The sequence below is a fragment of the Oryctolagus cuniculus genome, chromosome 17, assembly GCF_051225735.1.
Source record: "Oryctolagus cuniculus isolate XC-2025 breed Fujian yellow rabbit chromosome 17, ASM5122573v1, whole genome shotgun sequence".
Taxonomy (NCBI): Eukaryota; Metazoa; Chordata; class Mammalia; order Lagomorpha; family Leporidae; genus Oryctolagus; species Oryctolagus cuniculus.
In genome coordinates this window covers 1,168,501-1,188,664 of record NC_142883.1, presented here as the reverse complement: position 1 = coordinate 1,188,664, position 20,164 = coordinate 1,168,501, and the positions used below count along the sequence as shown (strand labels likewise).

The 20,164-nt window shown below is 71.4% G+C and overlaps 3 protein-coding genes across 6 annotated transcripts in view; 1 reads left to right on the top strand and 2 right to left on the bottom strand.

Moving 5' to 3' along the window:
- The first annotated feature begins 3,502 nt into the window (after nucleotides 1–3,502).
- FSCN2 (fascin actin-bundling protein 2, retinal) lies at nucleotides 3,503–7,364 on the top strand. Of its 3 annotated transcripts, XM_051829497.3 has the most exons (5): nucleotides 3,503–4,467; nucleotides 6,344–6,500; nucleotides 6,586–6,707; nucleotides 6,807–6,974; nucleotides 7,062–7,364. In XM_051829497.3, the coding sequence occupies exons 1-5, from the start codon at nucleotides 3,642–3,644 to the stop codon at nucleotides 7,265–7,267; spliced, it is 1,479 nt and encodes a 492-aa protein (XP_051685457.2). In that variant the 5' UTR covers nucleotides 3,503–3,641; the 3' UTR covers nucleotides 7,268–7,364. The 3 variants fall into 3 exon arrangements, with proteins under 3 accessions (XP_051685457.2, XP_051685455.2, XP_069916261.1); XM_051829495.3 differs by having other exon boundaries at nucleotides 6,807–7,364; XM_070060160.2 differs by having other exon boundaries at nucleotides 6,586–6,974.
- Nucleotides 7,365–8,290: 926 nt separating this feature from the next.
- On the bottom strand, nucleotides 8,291–14,857 carry FAAP100 (FA core complex associated protein 100). Of its 2 annotated transcripts, XM_051829494.3 has the most exons (9): nucleotides 14,637–14,857; nucleotides 14,417–14,535; nucleotides 13,158–14,101; nucleotides 11,766–11,922; nucleotides 10,683–11,455; nucleotides 10,236–10,372; nucleotides 9,516–9,632; nucleotides 8,905–8,991; nucleotides 8,291–8,776 (listed from the first exon to the last, which is right to left on the bottom strand). In XM_051829494.3, exons 1-9 carry the CDS (start codon nucleotides 14,799–14,801, stop codon nucleotides 8,645–8,647), a joined length of 2,631 nt encoding a protein of 876 aa, XP_051685454.2. In that variant the 5' UTR covers nucleotides 14,802–14,857; the 3' UTR covers nucleotides 8,291–8,644. The 2 variants fall into 2 exon arrangements, with proteins under 2 accessions (XP_051685454.2, XP_089174711.1); XM_089318585.1 differs by lacking the exons at nucleotides 13,158–14,101; nucleotides 14,417–14,535; nucleotides 14,637–14,857 and adding an exon at nucleotides 12,373–12,508.
- Nucleotides 14,858–16,732: 1,875 nt separating this feature from the next.
- NPLOC4 (NPL4 homolog, ubiquitin recognition factor) overlaps nucleotides 16,733–20,164 on the bottom strand; it is a 57,796-nt gene continuing 54,364 nt past the window's right edge. The window contains exons 16-17 of the mRNA XM_070060159.2: nucleotides 19,307–19,409; nucleotides 16,733–18,609 (exon numbers count right to left, since the gene is read on the bottom strand). Coding sequence (XP_069916260.1) covers nucleotides 18,452–18,609; nucleotides 19,307–19,409 — 261 coding nt within the window. The 3' untranslated portion in view covers nucleotides 16,733–18,451. The remainder of the gene's footprint in view (nucleotides 18,610–19,306; nucleotides 19,410–20,164) is intronic.

The following is a 20,164-nucleotide window of genomic DNA, read 5'->3' as shown; positions in this document are numbered from 1 at the left end:
CGGCCTGCAGGCCCACAGGACCCCTCCCCACTCTCCACCTAACCCTGCCCCTGGCCGCGAGGAGCCCGTCACTCTACACCAGGCCCCCTCTCGCCGTGTAAATGGAACTGCCCGGGAGCGGAGCCGGGGCCTGAATTAGTCATGAGGAACAAAGCGCCCGCGCCGGCCTGCGGGAGGCTGGGCAGTGCAGGGCAGCCGGGCCCTGGATGGTGGGGTGGCCCTGCCTAGCTGCAGGCCCAGCCCTGGGGCAGAGGCTAAAGGGGACGGTGAGGCCCGGCAGGGCTGGCTCTGCTGGCGGGAGGCCCCAGCGAGGACCTGGGGAGGCCCGGGCTTTCCTGTGACTCCGCGGGGCCGCGGGGCTGGGCGAGGCGTGGCCCTGGCTCCGCTTCCCAGTTTCCAGGGCTCAGGGCCAGCGTGGGCCGGAGCACCCTGCACCCCCCCACACACGAAGGCCTGTGCCAGCTCACGCTACTGGCATTAGTGTTGCCCGGGCACCAGGCCGGGCCCACGTGCCGGTCGCCATGGCAGCAGGCATCCTGCCAGCAGGCGCCCGCGTTTGGCTCTTGGCATTCAGGGCTGGCAGCCTACACGTGGGTGGGGGCTGGGGTCCTTTCCCTGCTGGCCCCCAGGGGAGGGCACTGCCAGGTGGAGAGGGCGCAGGGGAAGGGGGCCCTCCAGTGGCCACGGTGGGTCAGCGCAGCGTCCTGAGGGTTCTGGGGTCTCCAAGGCCTCACAGGACAGAGGCCCAGCTGGGTGGGGGCGTCCACCTGCTGTGTCCCCCGGAAGTAGGGACTAGGGCTGCAGGCCCCAAACAGCCCCCTGCCTCCGAGCCGCTGCATGTGGCCATGTGATTATCCGTGGAAGGTTAACTTTTTGTATTCTTACTTGAGAGGTAGAGAGAGGGGCACACGGAGAGATCCGCTGGTTCACGCCCCAGACGGCCACAACAGGAGCCAGGAGCCCCATCCCGGTCTCACGCGGGTGCAGGGCCCGAGCACTCGGGCCGTCTCCCGCTGCCCTCCCAGGCCGTAGCAGGGAGCTGGATCGGAAGAGGAGCAGCCGGGACCTGAACCAGGGCTCCAATACGGTGTGGGCAGCCCAGGCAGCGGCTTAGCCCCTGGGCCTCCACTCCAGCCACACAGGTCGGATGCGTTAAATTGGGTGCCGGGGGCCTGGCCGCTGTGCCCAGGTCTTGTCCAGCGGTCACACGGGGCAGGTCAGCGGGAGTGGCGGCCCCTCCGGGCGCCTTGAGTGCGGCAGCGAAGTGGCAGGGCCGCTCCCTGTCCCCTGAGGACACGGCAGAGGGGCGGGGGCCCAGGCCCACCCGGGGCTTGTCTGCGGTGCCCTGCACAGAGGCTCCCTGGGGCCGTGCACGACCTCACCAGCAGCGCCGGGCAGCCGGGAGCAGGCTCAGGTTTGGGGCCAGGGACCGAGGCTGGGCAGTTGACCGTGGCAGCCTCCGCCCTTCACGCACACACACACACATGTGAACACACGTGCACACAACACGCATGTCCAGGCCTGCATCTGTGCAAGAGGGTCAGCCGTCTCGCAGGAGCCAGACCCCCCCAGTCACAGGCACCTATTAAGCACCTACTGTCTGCCGGACCTTGCTATGGATCCAGGTGGGAAACCACCCAGCAGGCAGGCGGGCAAGAGCCTTGGTCCCGAGGGGGAGGCTGGGAGGGGCTGGTCCCCTTCCTGCCCTGCCCGGGGCCGGTGGACCCTCAGTTCACACGCCCGGGGCCAGCCCAGCAGCCCCGTGCCTGCCACTTCCGGCTCTGCCATGGAGAGGCTGCCCAGAGCCAGGCCCACTTAGTACCTGGCGGCCAGGCCGGCTCCCGACACACCTGTGCGGCTGTGCCAGCGCCAGTCATGCTGATGAGGCCTCTGGGTGATCAGCAGGTGGGGGGGCAGCTTGGCCCTGGCCCGGAGCAAGGCTGGAGGAGCTGGGCCAGTGTCCTCGCCTCAGGGGAGTGGTGGGCACAGCTGCCCCGCGGGCGCCGCCCACCTCACACAGACCAAACCCGGGAAGCAATGGTGATGGGCGAAGCTATCACGGTGCGGAGCAGCCAGGAGCAGGCTCTGAGGTCTGGTCCGGGCACCTCCCTGGGGGCCGGGTGGTCCGGGCACCTCCCTGGGGGCCGCGTGGTCCGGGCACCTCCCTGGGGGCCGGGTGGTCCGGGCACCTCCCTGGGGGCCGCGTGGTCCTGGACACCTCCCTGGGGGCCGGGTGGTCCTGGACACCTCCCTGGGGGCCATGTGCTGGGTCATCAGACACAGCCCCAGGCCCCCAGGTGGCAGCTGGCACGAGGCTCAGCTGTGACACAGTCGGAGCTCCGTCAGCGTGTGTGCGTCACAGAGGAGGAGGGGCCGCTCGGCCGTGACGGGGGCTGTGCACCGGCCGCAGGAGGGATCGGCACCCGCTCTGGACTCCAGGGCGGCACCGGGTCCTCCCGACTCCTCTCCAGGGATGGGTGAGCCCATCATGCTCACTGCCCGGAGCCAGGCCTCCCAAGCCCGGGCTCGAGGCCCAGGGCCCAAGAGCACAGGGGAGCTCTGGAGGCTGTGGCTGGACATGGCCTGTGGCCCGCTGCCCCCTGTCCCCAGGGAGGCCGGAGGGTCACACGCTGTCATCAGGGAGGGGACAGCGAGTCTGGCCCCGGCCCAGGACGGGCAGCTCTGGTTTCACCACCTGGCTCCCGGCCCCCGAGGCAGGTGCAGGAGACAGAGAAATGGAGGGCGCAGCCCAGCAGGGCCCCGGGGGCCCCCGGCTCAGGAGGGGGGGATGCGGGGTCAGTGTGACCAGTCCCCAGCCCCTCCCAGCTGCTGGCCTCACCCTCGGGCCACTCCAGGATCTGGAGGTGGACTTTGTCCCCTGGCTGGAGATGAGTGGCAGCTCCGGGGTCCCCAGAGGCCCTGTGAGGTGGGCTGAGCACACAGGCTGTGAGCTTGGAGCCCCAGGCCCTGGTGTCCACGGCAGGGACCAGCGTGTGCCCTCCCTGCCCCGCCCCCGGCACCCACGTACCCGCTGGGCTCCCGAGACCAGGGTCTCTGTGCACAGGACCGTGCAGCCGGCACACCCGCTCGCCTCCTGCCCCTGCCCTGCCCAGGCCCGGGACCACGTGTGACGTGGGCTGCAGGCCCTGGAGCGGGGCCTCCGCGCTCCCGGCAGCAGGAATCAGAGAAGCAGTAACCAGATCCCGCCGAGGGTCTGGTGGCCGCCGGGGCGAGGGCTGCGATCGGGTTGCGTGCGCTGCGAGTTTCCACTGAGTGGCTTTTTCTACCTCGGGAAGAGCCGGGCTGGGCTGGGTGGTGGCAGCCAGGAGCGGAGCCTGGAGCAGCGCGGCTCACGCGGTGGGGTCCGGGCCTGGGACAACGAGGACCGGGAGAGGCCGGCCCGGGCTGGAATCCAAGCCCGAGGTGGGTGGGGGTGGGTAAGGAAAGGCGGTCGCTCCTAAGCCGCCCGTCTCTGATCCGCCCTCCCCGCCCGGCCCCCGCTGCCCGCTGGCCATGTAAGAGCCGCCCGGGCTGTGGCCGCTGGCCGGAGGCAGAGTCCAGGCAGGCAGTGGGTCCATGCCGCCAGCTGGGCCCGGGGTCCGAGCCAGACCCTGGGGCGCCGTGAGCACTCGCAGTAGAAGATGCCGACCAACGGGCTGCACCAGGTGCTGAAGATCCAGTTCGGCCTGGTCAACGACAGCGACCGCTACCTGACCGCCGAGAGCTTCGGCTTCAAGGTGAACGCCTCGGCGCCCAGCCTCAAGCGGAAGCAGGTGTGGCTGCTGGAGCCGGACCCGGGCCAGGGCGCGGCCGTGCTGCTGCGCAGCGGCCACCTGGGCCGCTACCTGTCGGCCAGCGAGGACGGCCGCGTGGCCTGCGAGGCGGAGCGGCCGGGCCGGGACTGCCGCTTCCTGGTCCTGCCGCAGCCAGACGGGCGCTGGGCGCTGCAGTCCGAGCCGCACGGCCGCTTCTTCGGGGGCACGGAGGACCAGCTGTCCTGCTTCGCCACGGCCATCTCCCCGGCCGAGCTGTGGACGGTGCACCTGGCCATCCACCCGCAGGCCCACCTGCTGAGCGTGAGCCGGAGGCGCTACGTGCACCTGTGCCCGCAGGACGACGAGATGGCGGCCGACGGCGACATGCCCTGGGGCGTGGACGCGCTGCTCACCCTGATCTTCCGCAGCGGCCGGTACTGCCTCCGGTCCTGTGACAGCCGCTACCTGCGCAGTGACGGCCGGCTGGTGTGGGAGCCCGAGGCCCGCGCCTGCTACACGCTCGAGTTCAAGGCCGGCAAGCTGGCCTTCAAGGACTGCGACGGCCGCTACCTGGCGCCCGTGGGGCCCGCGGGCACGCTCAAGGCCGGCCGCAGCTCCCGGCCGGGCAAGGACGAGCTCTTCGACCTGGAGGAGAGCCCCCCGCAGGTGGTGCTGCTGGCCGCCAACCGCCGCTACGTCTCTGTGCGCCAAGGTGGGCCTGCGTGGGCAGGGGCCCCGGCCTTCCCCGCGACAGCAGCCCAGCAGCCGCTGAGGCCGTGGTGCAAGGGGGCGGGCCTGGGGGTGTGCACGTCCCCACCTCTCCTTCCTGGAGGAGGGGGCTGGGGCAGGGCAGGGACCTGGACGGGTGGGCTCAGGGCGGCCCTGCCAGGTGCCTGGGCAGGCGGCTCCCTCACGTGGCGGCAGGAAGTGGGGTGGTTTGTGGTCACTGTCAGTGTGTGGGGCCTGGCTCTAGCCATCTCCTGGTCACTGACCATCTGCCTTGTGGGCCCTCAGCTGCTGTGGGCAGGGGGCTGCAGCTGAGTAAGGCGCTGCCTGGCCAGCAGCCACGAGCCACACACGGCGGAGTGGCCTGGCGATGCAGGCATGGGGGGGCTGCTCCTGGCCAGCAGCAGCCAGGCGACAGGGAGCTCACCCAGCTCCTGGCCCAGAGAGCCCATGGCCCCACTGCGACATCCTACGGGGGCCCGGGCACAGCCGCTCAGGTCCAGGCAGTGGAGGGCCCACTGTGAGCACCGAGACGGGAGCCCAGCCAGGCTCGGGTGGCCCCGTGCAGGGCGGCCCCAGAGTCCAAGGCACCTCGGCGGTGCTGGTCCTGGTGTGTGGCCGTGGTCGGGGCCTGGGCTGCCGTGGCGAACGCAGCCAAGGTCCCTCCTCCCCACACGGCGCCAGGTGCAGCTGCCTGGCCCCACACAGTAGCCTGGGCTGAGGCTCCCTGGGACAAATGACAGAGCTGCCAGTGGGGCAGCGGCGTGGGGAGGCGTCCTCTGTGGGAGTCGGAGCAGCGAGTGCCAGCCCACGAGAGGCGCCCCGCGGGCCGCGGTGGCGGCAGTGATGTCAGTTTCAGTGGGACAGGTGAGTGGCGTGACGCGGAGCTGGGGGCCAGGCTGGTGGCGGAGGTACAGGTGGGGCCATGGTGACAGAGGTACGGCACCCTCTGCTGTGAGCTCAGCCCCTAGGATCGGCCAGAGGCGGCCCCTGCACGCGTCCTGCCCGGAGGAGGCCACGGGAGCAGCCGCATCCCGGGACAGCCGCAGTGGCAGGGGGCCCCAGCACTCCTGCGGGCTGGACACACGTCGACCCCTCGTCATCTCTCGCTGCCCACTGACCATGCACAGGGCGAGGCCTGGGCGCTGGCCTCGGGACAGCAGGGCTGCTCAGCCAGCTGTCTGCTGAGGGGTGTGGGGATCCGGGCAGGGGTCAGTGCCTGGTGCCCACTTCCCTGGGACAAGGCTGCCTGGGATCTGCCCACCTCGCCTCCCCTTCTCCCGGGTGGACACACCTAGAGCCTGAGTGGGTGGTTGCCATGGGAACAGGGGGAGTGGCTTGTGGAGGGACCCAAGGCCTTGGTTCATGGAAGAGGCTGGGGAGGCGCCGCACCTGCCTGGTGCCCCCCAACTCGGAACAGACACACCCCTCCGGTCGCCTCGTCCTCCCCTGGGGCTCCTGGGAGGAGCAGGTGTGAGTGGGGAGGCTGCCTGGGGCCTGGCCGGGCCCTGGGCTCTGGTGGTGACCTGGGCCGCTGCAGGTGGAAGGAGAGACCCCCCGCTGGGCCCACCCAGCTGCTTAGGGGTGTTATAAATAGAGGTGGCGTAGGAGCAGGAGAAGCAGATTAGCCCCCGATTAGCAGAGTGGGATTTGCTGGCACGGAAGGGTCTGGCCCAGGGGGTGTGGGAAGAGCTGGGTCAAGGGTGGCCCAGGGCTGTGTGCAGGCCGCCAGGTAACCATGAGGCCCTGGGGCAGGTGCCCAGGCCCCTCAAGCCCAGGGGGTTCTAGATGAGACCCTCTTCCTGCTGCCCACCTCCTGCCCCCGGAGAGGCCTGAGGGGCCTCCGCACCTACTCCCTCCAGGGGTCAACGTCTCAGCCAATCAGGACGAAGAGCTGGACCATGAGACCTTCCTCATGCAAATCGACCAGGAGACCAAGAAGTGCACCTTCTACGCCAGCACTGGGGGCTACTGGACCCTGGTCACCCACGGGGGCATCCAGGCCACCGCCGCCCAAGTGTGAGCGCGCGCCCCTCTGCTGGCCTGGGGGTGGTGCGGGGCGCGGCGCGTGTGCCGGGCGGCTCTGAGCCGAGGCTGCCCGCAGGTCGGCCAGCACCATGTTCGAGGTGGAGTGGCGCGGCCGGCGCGTGGCACTCCGAGCCAGCAATGGTCGCTACGTCTGCATGAAGAAGAACGGGCAGCTGGCGGCCACCAGCGACTTCGTGGGTGAGCGACCCCGGGCTGCCTGGGCCACCGGCGCGCCCCCGCCCCCGCGGGCCCGGTGCAGCCGCCCGTTCCCCGCGCCCACAGCGCCCTCTCCCCCAGGCGAGGACGAGGAGTTCACCCTGAAGCTCATCAACCGGCCCCTCCTGGTGCTGCGGGGCCTGGACGGCTTCGTCTGCCACCGCCGCGGCTCCAACCAGCTGGACACGAACCGCTCCGTCTACGACGTCTTCCACCTGAGCTTCAGCGACGGCGCCTACCACATCCGAGGTGCGCGCGGGGGCCCGGGGGCGCGCGGGGGCGCGGCGGGCCGGGGCCGGGAGCCGCCAGCCCACGCCCGTCCCGTCCGGCCCCCAGGCCGCGGCGGCGGCTTCTGGAACACCGGCAGCCACGGCAGCGTGTGCAGCGACGGCGAGCGCGCCGAGGACTTCCTCTTCGAGTTCCGCGAGCGCGGCCGCCTGGCCATCCGCGCCCGGAGCGGCACGTACCTGCGCGGCGACGCCTCGGGGCTGCTGCGCGCCGACGCCGAGGCGCCCGCGGGGGCCGCGCTCTGGGAGTACTGAGGCCGCGCCCCGCATTAAACGTGTGTCACGCAGCTCGCAGCTCTCGTGGGCTCGCCGGGGGCAGGGAGGCGGGCGCGGAGGGTCTGGCCCAAGCCCGCAGGTGCAAGGCGAGGCGCAAGGCTGGCTGTCGCCCAGCGGCGCCATCCCCCGAGCCTGCCCTCTCCCATCCACTCCGCGGCCCCGCCAGCACCGGAGAGGCCCACGTCTGACCGGCCACAGCCTCTGCCCTCACGTGGGGGCCTTTTGTCCACTGTTCAAGTCAGCCGAGGCCAGTGCGTGAGTCCCGGGAGAGGGTCGCGGCCCCAGTTGCTTCCTCCACCTAGGGGCAAAGGCCCTGGCCTGGCTGGGCCCTCTCAGGTCCGTGGACGAGGCGGGGCCGGGTTAACCCCCGGAGCTGCAGGTGACTCCGGGGCCTGGCGTCTCTTGGTGTGGGCGTCAGGAGGTGCAGGGCTGGGGGGCCAGGGCCCCAGCTTCCCAAGGGCACCCCGGGGTCTCCGGCCAGTGCCCGCTCCCCTGTAGCGGCACCGGCGCACTCCACCCCCGCCAGCTGAGGGGACAGTGTGCCTCTCCTGCCCCCCCTCACCTGGGATGGACGACGGTGGCCACGGGCGGCTGGGGCACGCCTGGGTGTCAGGTCTGACCGAGGCCCTGCAGGTGCAGCCCCCTGCTCGCTGGGCGACGGTCAGAGCTGGGGCTGCCCTGTGAGGAGCCGCCCCTCCCACAACCAGGGCCTTGGCTTCAGAACTAGCGATGGTGTTGGGGAAACTCCAGGGGCCCCGGGAGGGCGGGGCCTGCTCAGACCCCTCTTCCCCGGGGCTGGGGCGCTCTGGGCAGGAAGCAGCCCCTTGCCTTCACGGCAGAGGCCAGGGCTGCGGCACGGGCAGCCCACCGTGAGGGCTCCCCCCACCAGCCCAACCCGGGGCTGGGCCCCTTCTGGTCCCGGGCCCCTGAGACCCAGGTGGGCAGCGGCTCTGGCCGGAGCTGAGAGAGTTGATAAAGAAAGACACAGACGAAACCCAGAGCTCAGCAGACAGGACCCGTTGTGGCAGGAAACACCTGCACCAGCCCCCGGGCCAGGGCACCGGGCCCGGCTGAGGGCGGAGGCTGGGGCACAGCCCGAGTGAGCGAGGTAGCAGCGCGGGGAGCCAGTGGCGGCAGCACTCAAACCCGCAGGCCCCGGACGAGGCCCGCCCCCGGGGTGGCTGGGGGAGGGGTGGCATGGGGGGCTCTGTCCCACTCCCCCTCTGCTCCAGGCGGCTCACGCCTGGCCGTGCGCCTCTTGTCCAGGGACGGAGACCGAAGTCTCGCGTGTGCTGGGCTTTCCTGCGTGCATCAGAGGTGGCCGGCAGTGGGAGCCGGGGGAGGGGCGGACGCCGCTCACAGCAGCACCAGGCTGGGCTCGCGCAGCTGCCCGTACACCTGCAGCAGCCTCCGGGCGGCGGCGCTGGACGCGGCTTCGTCCTCCGTGCACAGCTGGTCGCGCAGGCTCTGCACCTCCCGCAGCAGCATCTGCGGGTGCCCACGGCTCAGACCCCGCCTCCCGGGGCTCCCGGTCCCCCACTGACACACCGCGTTGGGACAGCCCCACGGGGCGCCCTCTGCACCGAGACCCCGACACGGGTGGGCGCGGCCCTCACCTCGTGGTTTGCGTGGATCTGCCGGAGGTACTGCATGCGGAGGTCGGGTGGGCTGGAGCCCTGGGCGGCCTGCCCCGTGACCATCGCCTGGAGACACAGGGACGTCCCCAGGTGTGGTGCCGACACCTGTCCCCTCGCCCCTCAGGGTAGGTGACCCCTCTGTCTCGGCCACGCCCCTGCCCCTCCTGAGCAGAGCAGCAGGGGAGAGCCACGCCCACAGCCAGTGCCTGCACACTTCGGGTTCTTCCCCTGCAGCGCCCGGCCCAGTCCTGGGCCCAGGGTCCCCCCCCGGTCCAGCCAGCCCACTGCCGGCCCTTCTGAGGGCGCAGAGCCCCTGTGGAGGCAGCCGCTGAGTGCGGTGGGGTCACAGGCTCCCCCCCCAGGAGAGCCGCACGCAGGTGGCAGGGGCTGACCCAGCTGCTGCTCAGAGCAGGCAGGCGCTGCCTTGGGCCAGGTCACCAGACGCCCAGAGGGCAGGGGGCTCAGGCGGCCCTGGGACCTGAGGGTGGCGCCCGGCGCCGGGTGGGCTCAGCCGGCGTCTCCCAGCGACCGCACGGTGCCCGGCAGCAGACACGGCAGGGACTCCCTGCGCACCCCTGGGCCCCACGCACCTGCAGGCGGCCCACGATGGCATGGTGCACCCGGCACATGCTGGCCAGACACGGGCACTCCACCTGGATCTCCACCGCCTGGATGGGCCCCGCCGGGCTCAGCTCGGTCAAAGCCACCTGTGGGGACAGTCTCGCTGCCTGCCCAGAGCCCCAGTAGAACCCACGGGGAGCTCCCAGGGCCCCAGCTCCCTCCCGTGCTGCTCAGGCGCCCCCTGTAGGCAGTGAGGCTCAACTACACAGGAAGTCTGCTCCTGTGCGAGGTGGGACCCTCACAGCAGGCCCAGGATACGGGTGCCCACTGGGGGCGCTGGCAGCTCACCCACGGGGCCACTCCCCCCGACCCACGTAGCTGCCCCCACACAGCACTGCCACTCCCGACCCACACAGCCACTCCCCGACCCACACAGCCACTCCCCCGACCCACACAGCACTGCCAACCGCCAGCCCTGGGCGTGGTCAGGTTGCACTCTGAGCCAGGAGCAGACTGTTCTCAGGACACATGCGTCCCAGGCCCTCCGTGGGGGCCGCAAGGGTCCGCCCCCCGCCACCTCCTGCCCTTCCTCCCGGGGGAGGAAGCTGTGTGGGAGGAGGGGTGTCACGACTCTACCCAGCCCCCTGGGAGCCCCACAGCCGGCCGTGCGTGGGGGACGAGCGGCCGACCCCTCACTGCACAGCACAGCTCAGAGCTGCTGTCCCTGGACGGCGCGGGCCCCTGCTTGCCTCACGGACGAGGAGGTGGACGGCAGTGCCACCCGGGGCCACGGCCTGCACGGCAGACAGCGCCTGGGCCCGCACGGAGTCCGCGGCGGCATTCTTGGCCAGGAGCCACTGCAGGGTCGCACAGCACAGGGACACACCTAGAGGGGACAGCACCCGCTGCAGCCACGGCCCAGCAGGGAGCCTGGCGCTGGCCGCGGGAGGGGTCGGGGTGTGAGCAGGCACTCCGCCCGCCAGCTCAGCGAGGGTGGTCCAAGGGCAGTGCGCCCGCTGCCTCTGTACGGGCCCAACCCTGGAGCCCGCCCGGGACCCAGCGCCCGGCCCGCGCTGCCCACCGTGTCCACTTGTGAAGCGTGTGACGGGAGAAACTCCGACGCCGCTCCAGCCCTCACCCAGGAGAGCTCGGACGCCAGACCCACGTCCACAGCACAGCCGGGCAGCGCCACCAACCTGTGCGGCTGTTGTCCAGGGCAGCCCGGAGCAGCTCCGCCGACACCTTGATGGAGGCCACGGACGGGGGCAGGTACTGGGCTCGCAGCGAGGCGGATCCGGCCAGCTTGCCGGCCGGGCCCCTGTAGGAGTCCAGGAAGGCGTCCACGGGGTCCGCGGAGGGGCTGGCCAGGCTGGGGGCCTGCGCAGCGGCCGCGGGCAGGCCGGGGAAGCGCAGACACTGCAGCATGTCCACCGTGCACCTGCTCAGCGGCAGGCAGATGCCGTCCTGCTCGGGCAGCGCCGCGAGCGGGCCCTCGTCCAGGAGGGGGGCCTGCAGGGGGTCCTGGGGGGAGAGGACCCCGCCCACCACCTCCCGGAGGCTGTAGAAGAGCGCGCAGGACACGGTCAGCGGCAGGTCCAGCTCGCCGTCCTCACTGGGGCCCAGGGGCAGCGTCACCTCCCGCCGGCTGCCGGGGCCGAGCCGGGGGATGGGGATGGTGTAGGTGACGGCCGCGCCGGCGGCGTCCAGGTCGAGGGCGGAGCAGCTGCTGAGCAGCTGGACGCACAGGGCCCAGCCGCGGTCCAGGCTGAAGCGGCTGTCGTTCTGCAGCCGGCAGGTGGCGGTGAGCACGTCGCGCAGCTGCAGGCGGCTCCAGGCCACGGTGGTGGTGCAGGAGACGGGCCGGGCGCCGCCTCCGCCCGAGAGCAGCGCGCAGCTCACGCTCATGGCCTCGTTGAGGCTCGTCAGGGCCTCGTTCCGCTGGTCCAGCGCCTTCTTCAGCAGAGACACCCTGCAGAGGGCAGATGCCGGGGGTGGGCGGGCCGCACCCGAGACCCCCACCCGGCTCCTCCCGTCTGGCCCCCCGCAGAGCCCTGGGGCGGAGCTGTGCCCGGCCAGGCCCTCGGCCCCGCCTCTCCTCAGCAGTGCTCCAGAGACAGCGTGGGGAGCCCCTGCGTGCGGCACCGAGGCCAGGCCTGGGGGCCAGCAGGGAAAGGCGTGGGGGCCCCGTGTCAAGGCGGCCTCACAGGCTGCCCCCCCAGGACAGCCAGACCAGGCGCCCCGGCCACAGGGAGTCCCGCGCCGCACGGGGCAGCACCCACCTCTCGGAGACGCCGCCGATCCCAGACAGCAGCTCCCTGATCTTCCGGCCTGCGTCTGCCCTGGGTGTCCGGGCAGGGCCGGGCGCCTCCGCCTCCAGCCCCAGGCTGCAGGCCATCAGGCGGCCTTTGGCAGACAGTGCCAGGAGTTTGGTGCCACCTGGGACGGACGGGTGTGAGGCCGGTCAGGTCAGCAGGCTGGGAGGGGGGAGCTGCCGCCAACTCCCTCCCTGCCCCGCTCCGGAAAAACGCGGGTGGAGGCTGAGGCCAGTGTCCGGGAGGACAGGAGCCCCAGGCAGCCGGGCAGACGCTGGCTGCCCTTTGCCACACCCCCCGAGGGCCTCTCCAGGAGCGGGGCACTGGTCTGCCAGGGGGCCACTGTCCAAGGACCCCAGGACATCACCCCACTGCCCCCCCCTCGGGGCTCCGCCTTCACTGGTCCTTTGCCAGGGAGTGGCCCCAGGACAGACGCCCTGCCCTCGCCGTGACGGCGGGGGCGCCAGCTCCCGGCTGCTGCCACCTCGCACTGGCTCCGGCCACGCCCCCGGCCTCAGCGGCCACGTCAGTGCCCCACACGCGATCCTGATGGGAAGTCTGCCCTGCGCCTCACCCCATCACTGGACCGACAGCCTAGACCACCATGGCCTCGCGGGGACAGTCACGGCCAGGGCTCCATGACAGCACCACGCTGGACCACGGCTGATCCACAGTGGCCCCAGTGTCTGCTCTCCTGCCTCCCTGACCCGGACCCGCAGCCTGCAAGCCTGTGGGGGGAGGGGCTGGGGGCCAGGGCAGCGCCCAGTGTCGGGGGGGGCACTCTCGGGCTGGGGGCCAGGGCAGTGACCAGTGTCGGGGGGGACGCTCTCAGGCCAGGGCAGTGACCAGTGTCGGGGGGGACGCTCTCAGGCCAGGGCAGTGACCAGTGTCGGGGGGGACGCTCTCGGGCCAGGGCAGTGACCAGTGTCGGGGGGGATGCTCTCGGGCCAGGGCAGTGACCAGTGTCGGGGGGAACGCTCTCAGGCTGGGGGCCAGGGCAGTGACCACAGTGTCGGGGGGGATGCTCTCGGGCTGGGGGCCAGGGCAGTGACCACAGTGTCGGGGGGCGGGGGACGCTCTCAGGCTGGGGGCCAGGGCAGTGACCACAGTGTCGGGGGGGACGCTCTCGGGCCAGGGGCCAGGGAAGTGACCACAGTGTCGGGGGGGGGACGCCCCCGGGCCAGGGGCCAGGGCAGTGCTCGTGCTCGGTCCACAGCCGTCAGCAACAGGGGGCGGGGCCCGGGCAGGCAGAGCCGTGCTGCCGCAGCCACCGCCTGCCCCGTGAGCGGACGCGCCTGCCCCTGCCAGGCCGGCCCGGCGCCGGAAGCTTCGGCTCTTCACGGGGACGGCAGCTCATACCTCCAGGGCCCGCGGACGCGCGGAGGGCGACACTGCCGCAGATGTTCAAGCTGGCTGGGCACAGCAGGGGCGGCAGGCCGCCCGGGGCCCCCTCCGGCCACTCTGGGTCCACGCGGGAGCCGCCCTGTGCCAAGTCCACCACGCAGAGGTCGGAGGGGGTGCTGTAGAACAGGCAGCCGCCCCCGCCACAGGCGGCACACAGCGCTGGCCCCGGGAGGCGGTACTCTCGGAGCTGCGGCACCAGACTCCCGGCCTCGTTCCAGCCCGCCTTGATGGCCAGCGCCCGGCCGTGGTGACCGAGGGCCACCAGGCAGTCGGCGTGCGTGTCCTCCGCGGCCAGCCCGTCCTCTGCAGTGTCCCTGGCCCGCGGCTCTGTCCTCAGGGCCCCAAGGAAGACGACAGGCTCCTCCAGGTGATGGAGGATTCTGACCAGGGCCTTCGGGTCCCCAGGGGCTGACCTGGAGGTGACCAGGGCCTTCAGGACCACGCAGCAGAGCTGGCCGTCGGGCAGACCGCAGAGGACCACGGCTGACTCCAGGAGGGCGGCATCGGCTCCGAAGAGCAGACCGAAGAGGGCCTCCCCCAGCACGAAGCCCCCGTGGGCCGGGGGGGCGCCGCGTGGGGCCCCCGAGCCCGGCGGGGACACACAGCACAGCACGGGCAGGAAGCGCGGGTCCTCCGGCTGCCCCGCCGAGGGGGCGCAGGCGGCCAGCTCCACCTCGCCGATCTGGGCGTCCGGCCGCGGCTCCTGGCCGGGGCAGGGGCGCTCCAGCAGCCGCACCTTCCACTGGGCCGGGCCCTGCTCCAGGGTGACCAGCGCGTCGTCCAGCACCGCGAACGTGCAGAGCCCCGCGCCCGGGAGGACGCAGGCATCGGGGCCCACGGGGATCACAGGCGAGGGGAGCTCGCCGTCCTCACCGTCCGCGGCATCCCGCCTCGGAGACCTTCGAGCGCGGGGGAGCCACGGTCAGGGTCCGCCCCGCGTGCCCCGCCCACTCCAGCCCCGAGCCCGGTCCCCGCGGCCCACGCCCGCCTCCGCCGCCCCGGGGGTCTCCCCTGACCGTCACAGAGGGCCCAAGGCGCCCTTGCTCTCGCTCCCAGCCACAGCCCCACCTCCAAGGCATGTCCGCAAGGGACTGGACCCCCAGAGCCCCGGGCAGGACCTCCGCGCCTGGGCGGGCGAGGGGACCCCGAGAGCTCGGAGCCGCGGGCGGCGCGCGGTCTCCACGTGCGGGGGGAGCGGGGAGGCCGCCGCTCACCTGTCCGGGCGGTCCAGCGGCAGGCAGTACACGCCCTCCCGGGCGCACAGGACGTAGAGCGCCCTGCGGAGCGGCAGGAGCTCCAGGTGCCACACGCGGCCCGGGAACTGGTACACCGCCTGCGGGGCGGGAGGAGGCGCCTCGGGTCTCCGGTCCCCCGCACGCTCGCCGGCCCCGGCCGCCCGCCGCCCGGCCCGGCCCCCGCCGCCGCGGCGCTCACGCTCAGCAGCCCGCCTTCCTGGTCGTACACGTAGACGAACTCGCTCCCGGCGCACAGAAAGACCTCCGCCCCGTGGCGCAGCACGCGGGCCGTGCCCGCCGCCAGGCCCCCGAGGGGGCAGCGGAAACCCGCCAGGTAGCGGACGCGCGGCTCGGCGCCAGCCATCGTGCGAGCCGCCGCCTCCCAGCGCGGGGCCGTAAAGCGGCGCCGCGGGGGCGGGGCCGGGGCCTCCTCGAGCGGCCCAGCGGGGGCGGGGCCGGGCGCTGGCGGGGGCGCGGCCTCCGCCGTAAAGCGGCCCGGCGGGGGCGGGGCCGGAGTCCCGGCGGGGGCGGGGCCTCCGCTCTAGCGGCCCAGCGGGGGCGGGGCCGGGCCTCGGTTCTGGGCGCTGGGGGCGACCCGAACGCCGGAGCCCCTGCCTGCGGGGTCGCGACCGTCCGGGGGCGGGCACGGAGCCGCGTGGGCAGTGTTGCCTCCAGCCGGGGCGCCCCCTGCGCGGGCTTCCCCGGCCTCAGTCGAGCGGAGGCCGCTCCGGAGGCGGGGACAGCGCGGGGCGGGAGCCCACTCCTCAAGCTTCGGGGAGGGCAGCGGCCGCAGAGGGGACGCCCCAGGCTGGCTGCGCGCGGGAGGAGGAGCTCCCGGGAGGCTGCCCGCCGAGACCTCCGCTTCCCCGGGCCCCCAGCCCCCTTCCTGGGGCAGCGCCAGGCAGTGGGGTGCCCGGCCACGCCCCCTGCGACGTGGAGGAGCAAGGACCCGCTCCCCGCTGCGAAGCCGGTCTGCAGAGCCCCAGGGCGACACGGGGGCGGGCGGGCACCTGCTTCGCCGGCTGAGCCGCCACTGGGATTTCCGCGTCCAGTTCCGGGCAGGCGCCAGCGACCGCACGCGCACCCTGCTGATGGCTCCGGCGCCTGGGCCCCTTGCCACCCACGTGGGAGACCCAGATTGGGCTCCAGGCTCCTAGCACAACCCTGGCTGTTGTGGCCATCTGGGGAATGAACTAACAGATGGGAGATCTTGGCTGCTTTACAAAAGCAGGACATTTGTTTCTTGTCCAGCAGGGATGGAGATGCATGGTCAGCCAGTCCGGATGGACGCTGAGGTGAGGCCCACACCTGCCGAAACACCCCGGGCCCAGCGCGACGGGCAGCTGCCCTGAGCCTGGCGACGCGGCCCCCCAGGCCACCTGCTCACTGCTCTGGGGGCCGGGTCGGATGGACCCTGAGCCTGGCCCGCGCTCCCCAGGTGCTGGCTGGAAACGCTGCCCGCTGCCGCGGCGGCCACGCAGGGGACTTGCTGCGTAGGCAGCCGGCGCGGACTCAGCCGGCTTTGTGGCCAACGGCAGCTTTCCCAGCCTGTCCTCAGTCCTTGAGAACCCCATGCTCACCCACGAGGGGACACACGACTGCGTGAGTGGTGGTGGGGGCATGGCCACGTGAGTAGTGGCCAGTAGAGCCCGTCTGTTGGTCAGACCTGGCCCACTCACCCTGGGGGCCGGCAGGCTCCTAGCCCCAAGCCAAGCCCTCGTGTTTGCTGGGGCAAGAACCCGGCATCGTTAGGCAGCTCCCGAGGGAGGGGACCTGGACCGCGAGGGCTCAAGGTCAAGGCCACGTTGGCTGGCCCCTGGAGCAGTGGTGCACGTGGCCCTGGCAGGGAGCCAGAGAGGCCACTGCTCCAGGTCTGAGCTCAACGCCGAGGCGGTGTTTCCTGGCGAGAAAGCACAGGGTGGGAAGCTGGGGGCTGTACCAGGGCACACTCCTCCATGGGCACAAAGCCCAGCAGGAAACCACGCCGGCCAGGGGCTCACTGTGGTTTGCCGTCACACCAGCCCGGGGGGTGGGGAGCACCTCCCCAAAAGCTGCCAAGGTGCCACGGGCAGGCAGCCCAGGCCAAGCCCGGGGCTGAGCACTGGCATGTCCACCCCGGAGGCTCTGGGACAAGGCCCAGCACTGCCGAGGGCCCGCTCCCTCCTGAGCCCGCAGCCCCAGCTGCTTTGCCGTTGGCCTCCGGCCTGGCCCACGCCAGCGCCCGAGTGTGTGTCCACGAGCCGAGCGTCTCAGGGAACGGTGAGTCCGGACGCAAACACCACACCGGGGCGGGGCAGTGCTTCAGGCGCTTTTATTAGGCTCCACTGCAGGGCCGAGGCCGCGCTAGTCAACCCCACACACCTGTGAGCCCCACGAGGCGACAAGCGGGAGCACCTGGGCCCCAGGGGCAGCCTGGCCGGCCCCCCAACACCAGAGGGGACCAGGGCGGCCGCTGTGCCAACTGGACAGGCGTCCACTCGTCGCCTCTCCTGCATGCTGTCCCCGGTGGCACAAAGCTGTGTCCACACAGGGGCGAGTGACGAGTGGGGGCTGCCCCCTCCTCGGCAGGCCAGCCCGTGACGGAGCGCTGGCTCTCTCCGCATGGCGTCCATCGTCACTGAACAGACGGCAGAACCAGAAGCAGAAGTCCACTTTTCTTTAGCTAAAAACAAAAGCAAACATGAGCTATGTGGAAACGGGGTGAGGAGAGCAAAGTGGTTTGGTGAAGGACGGCACACGGAGGGCGCATGGGCAGCGAGGACTCGAGTCCTGCTGTCCAGAGCCTGCCCAGGGGGGCACGGTGTCGGCGCACAGGCAGAGGGAGCCCCAGCCACGCGGCCTCACGGCTGACTTCAGGGACAGGAGACGAGGCGACAGCAGGGGCAGCCTGGGTACTGGCTCCCGGCACGGCTGGTGCCTGGGCAGAGCCTACTTAGCTGGACTGCCCTCCTCCCCCAGCCCCCAGGACCGTCTGCAGCGACCAGACCAACGTGCGCAGACGCACTGTGGGGCTGCCCCTGGGTGTTCACACGGCCAGCGCCCCCGTCCACAGTGCCCAGGACGAGGGAGGCTCCTGTGTGTCTGTAGCTGGGCCAGCCTCTCCGTAGGTCGTTAAGGCAAAGAGGCGAGGAGACACCACGGCTCCCTGGCGGGGAGGACCGAGCAGGGTCCAGCTGCAGAGGAGACCCGGACAGCACAGCGCACGCACGTGATGGCCTGGCCCTGCACTCGGCACACGACCAGCTGTCAGAGGCCACACCACTGGGCCAGGGCCAGCGGAGGCGTGGTAGGAGGCCCAGAGCGGCCCCATCACCCTGTCCCCACCGCGGGGACGGTGACAGCCGCCGGCCCTGTGGCTCGGTCCAAGTCTCAGGCACTGAGGTTACTTCAGAGGGAACCAGCGGCCCCGTCCCCTCCCCTGCCAGGAACCCGCCCCCCAGGGCCTCACTGGAGGGGAGCAGCACAGACCAGGCTTCCCCGCCTTGTCAGGTTCACCCTAGGGAAATAAATAAAGTCTTCCGGCAGGAATTGCAGACATCTCTTATTACAACAATGCAGGCGTCACCACCCCACCTGAGAGTCGAGTGACAGGAGGCAGCAAGTCGGCCGCAGGCCTGCTCCTGCGTCTACACAGCGGCCACTGCGGAGGCGTGGCCTCCCAGGCCAGCTTGTGCCCTAGAGCAGCAGGAGACAGCCAGCCGGGAGCTCCCAACCAAAAACTGGGGTGGGGGACGGAGAAGAGAAAGCATCAGAAAGTTTGGGTGAAGAAAGCCGGGTGGCAGCAGCCCCCTCCGTGCCCCCAGGTCCGGGTGGCGGTCTGGAGGCACCGGCCTTCACGCCGCAGCGCTGAGCCAGGCCAGGCTGCACGGTGCTCCTAGCGGGCGGCGGCAGTTCCAGCTGGGAGGTCACGTTGGGCCACAGAACCCACTGGCGCCCTCTCCAGAAGAGCAGTGCGGAGAAGCTTCGGGGACCGGAAGCCCCAGGCTGCAGGCCCTGCGTCTCCTGCTGGTCGGACTAGGCCCTGGGGAGGCTGCACATCTCGCAGTGGCCGGTGCCCGGCGGGTTCATGAAGGTGCAGTGCTGGCAGGCCCACATGGCGGCCGGAGCGGCGTGCACAGAGCCCCCGACGGCCCCGTACTCATGAAGTCCGGGGAGCTGCACGCCGACTGTGCCTGCAGGGGGAGAACAAGCAGGCGTCACATCTGCACGAGGAGGACACTCGCCCGCCACGAGCCGTGACAGCAGAAGTCCTCGTGTGCACTGGCAGGAGGAGCACTGGACCCAGGTGCCCCGACGCAGGACACAGGGATCTGCACCAGCAGGCCGAATGCCAGCGCCGGCTCAGGCCTGCATACTTTCTGCCAGTTCCCGCTACCGAGGACCGTACGATGACCCGGGTTTCACACAGAACGGGGAAGCACCCCACGAGTGTGCAGGAGCCCAGCCCGGAGCTGATCCCACACCGTCTCTGTCCACTGGCCTCCCTCGCGGGTCGCCCACCGGGAGGAGGCGGTCCTCAGCTCATCTTGGCTACATGTGGCCACCGTTTCTGTCTTCAGGGCCCGAGGACAGCCCCACAGCCGCCCTCTACACCATGAGCTCTGGCCCAGCCCTGGCTATGGAGGCTCCAGGAGGCCCACGCTCCCCTCCCTGACCTCACGGGCAGTGGGGGTGCGGCAGCAGAGGGGGAGAAGGGCCCTTGGGGCAAAGCCCAGTGTGGTCAGCACTCCCACCCGCGGCCGTGCCTGAGGCAGCGCTGCGGGGGTGCACGTCCACCCCGCAGAGCCGAGGCTGGCCAGGTCTGCTACCCACAGTGCCCACGGCACCCCCAGGGCCAGCCGTCCACGCCGTGACGAGAGGGACACTCACTGCACAGCTGCTCGATGGTGGCCCACTGTTCCGACTTCTTCCACGTCTGTGCCAGCTCCTCGTTCCTGGTCCTCACAGCCTCCAGCAGCAGGCTGATGCTGTCCTGCAAGAAGCCAAGAGGGAGGTCGGCCGTGCGCCGCCCACCTGGGTGCAGAGGGAGGTCGGCCGTGCCACCCGGGGCAGAGCCTTGCTAACAGGTATCTCTCTGACGTCCAGGCGTCCTACCGGCTGTCACTATAGAGGTGAAATGCCACAACCCAGGATGATAAATCCAAGTGCTGAACTGAGCAAAAATTTAAACTCCCCTCAACAGCCTCAAGTGGGCCTCCGCACCCCTCTCGGCCATGGCTGACAGTGCACCCGACAGGCCGGAGGACACACGCCATGTTCCTGGTCCTGGGAGGAGGGGACGGATGGTGGGCCCAGGGTGTGAAGCCTGACTCCTCCCCTCTCACGCTACGCTGTGTCTTCCTCTCCCCTTCAGGCCTGGAAAGCCCCCCCCAAGCTGGCGAGGCTGACAGCGGTCTAAGGAGATCCTCGAGGACACACTCCCCGAGAGGTGACCGCGCAACAGTGCCCCACGCGGACGGAGACTCGCCTTCCACCCCGTCGGCTCGCACGGCTCCCACGGCTGCCGGAGGCGGGGAGGCGGAAAGGCCTTCAGGGAAGACACGCGGAGTCAGGGTCCCTGTGGCTGAGCAACAACTGCCCTTCTCTCCACGGCTCTCAGGAAAAGAAGGCCACAGCAGGGCACCCGACACCAGCCAGGGCCTGCGGCTGGGCCCGCTGAGGGGCAGCAGGCCGAGCTGGCCTGCGACACCACACCCAGGGTGGGAGTGCTGGTTCCAGTTAAAGCCC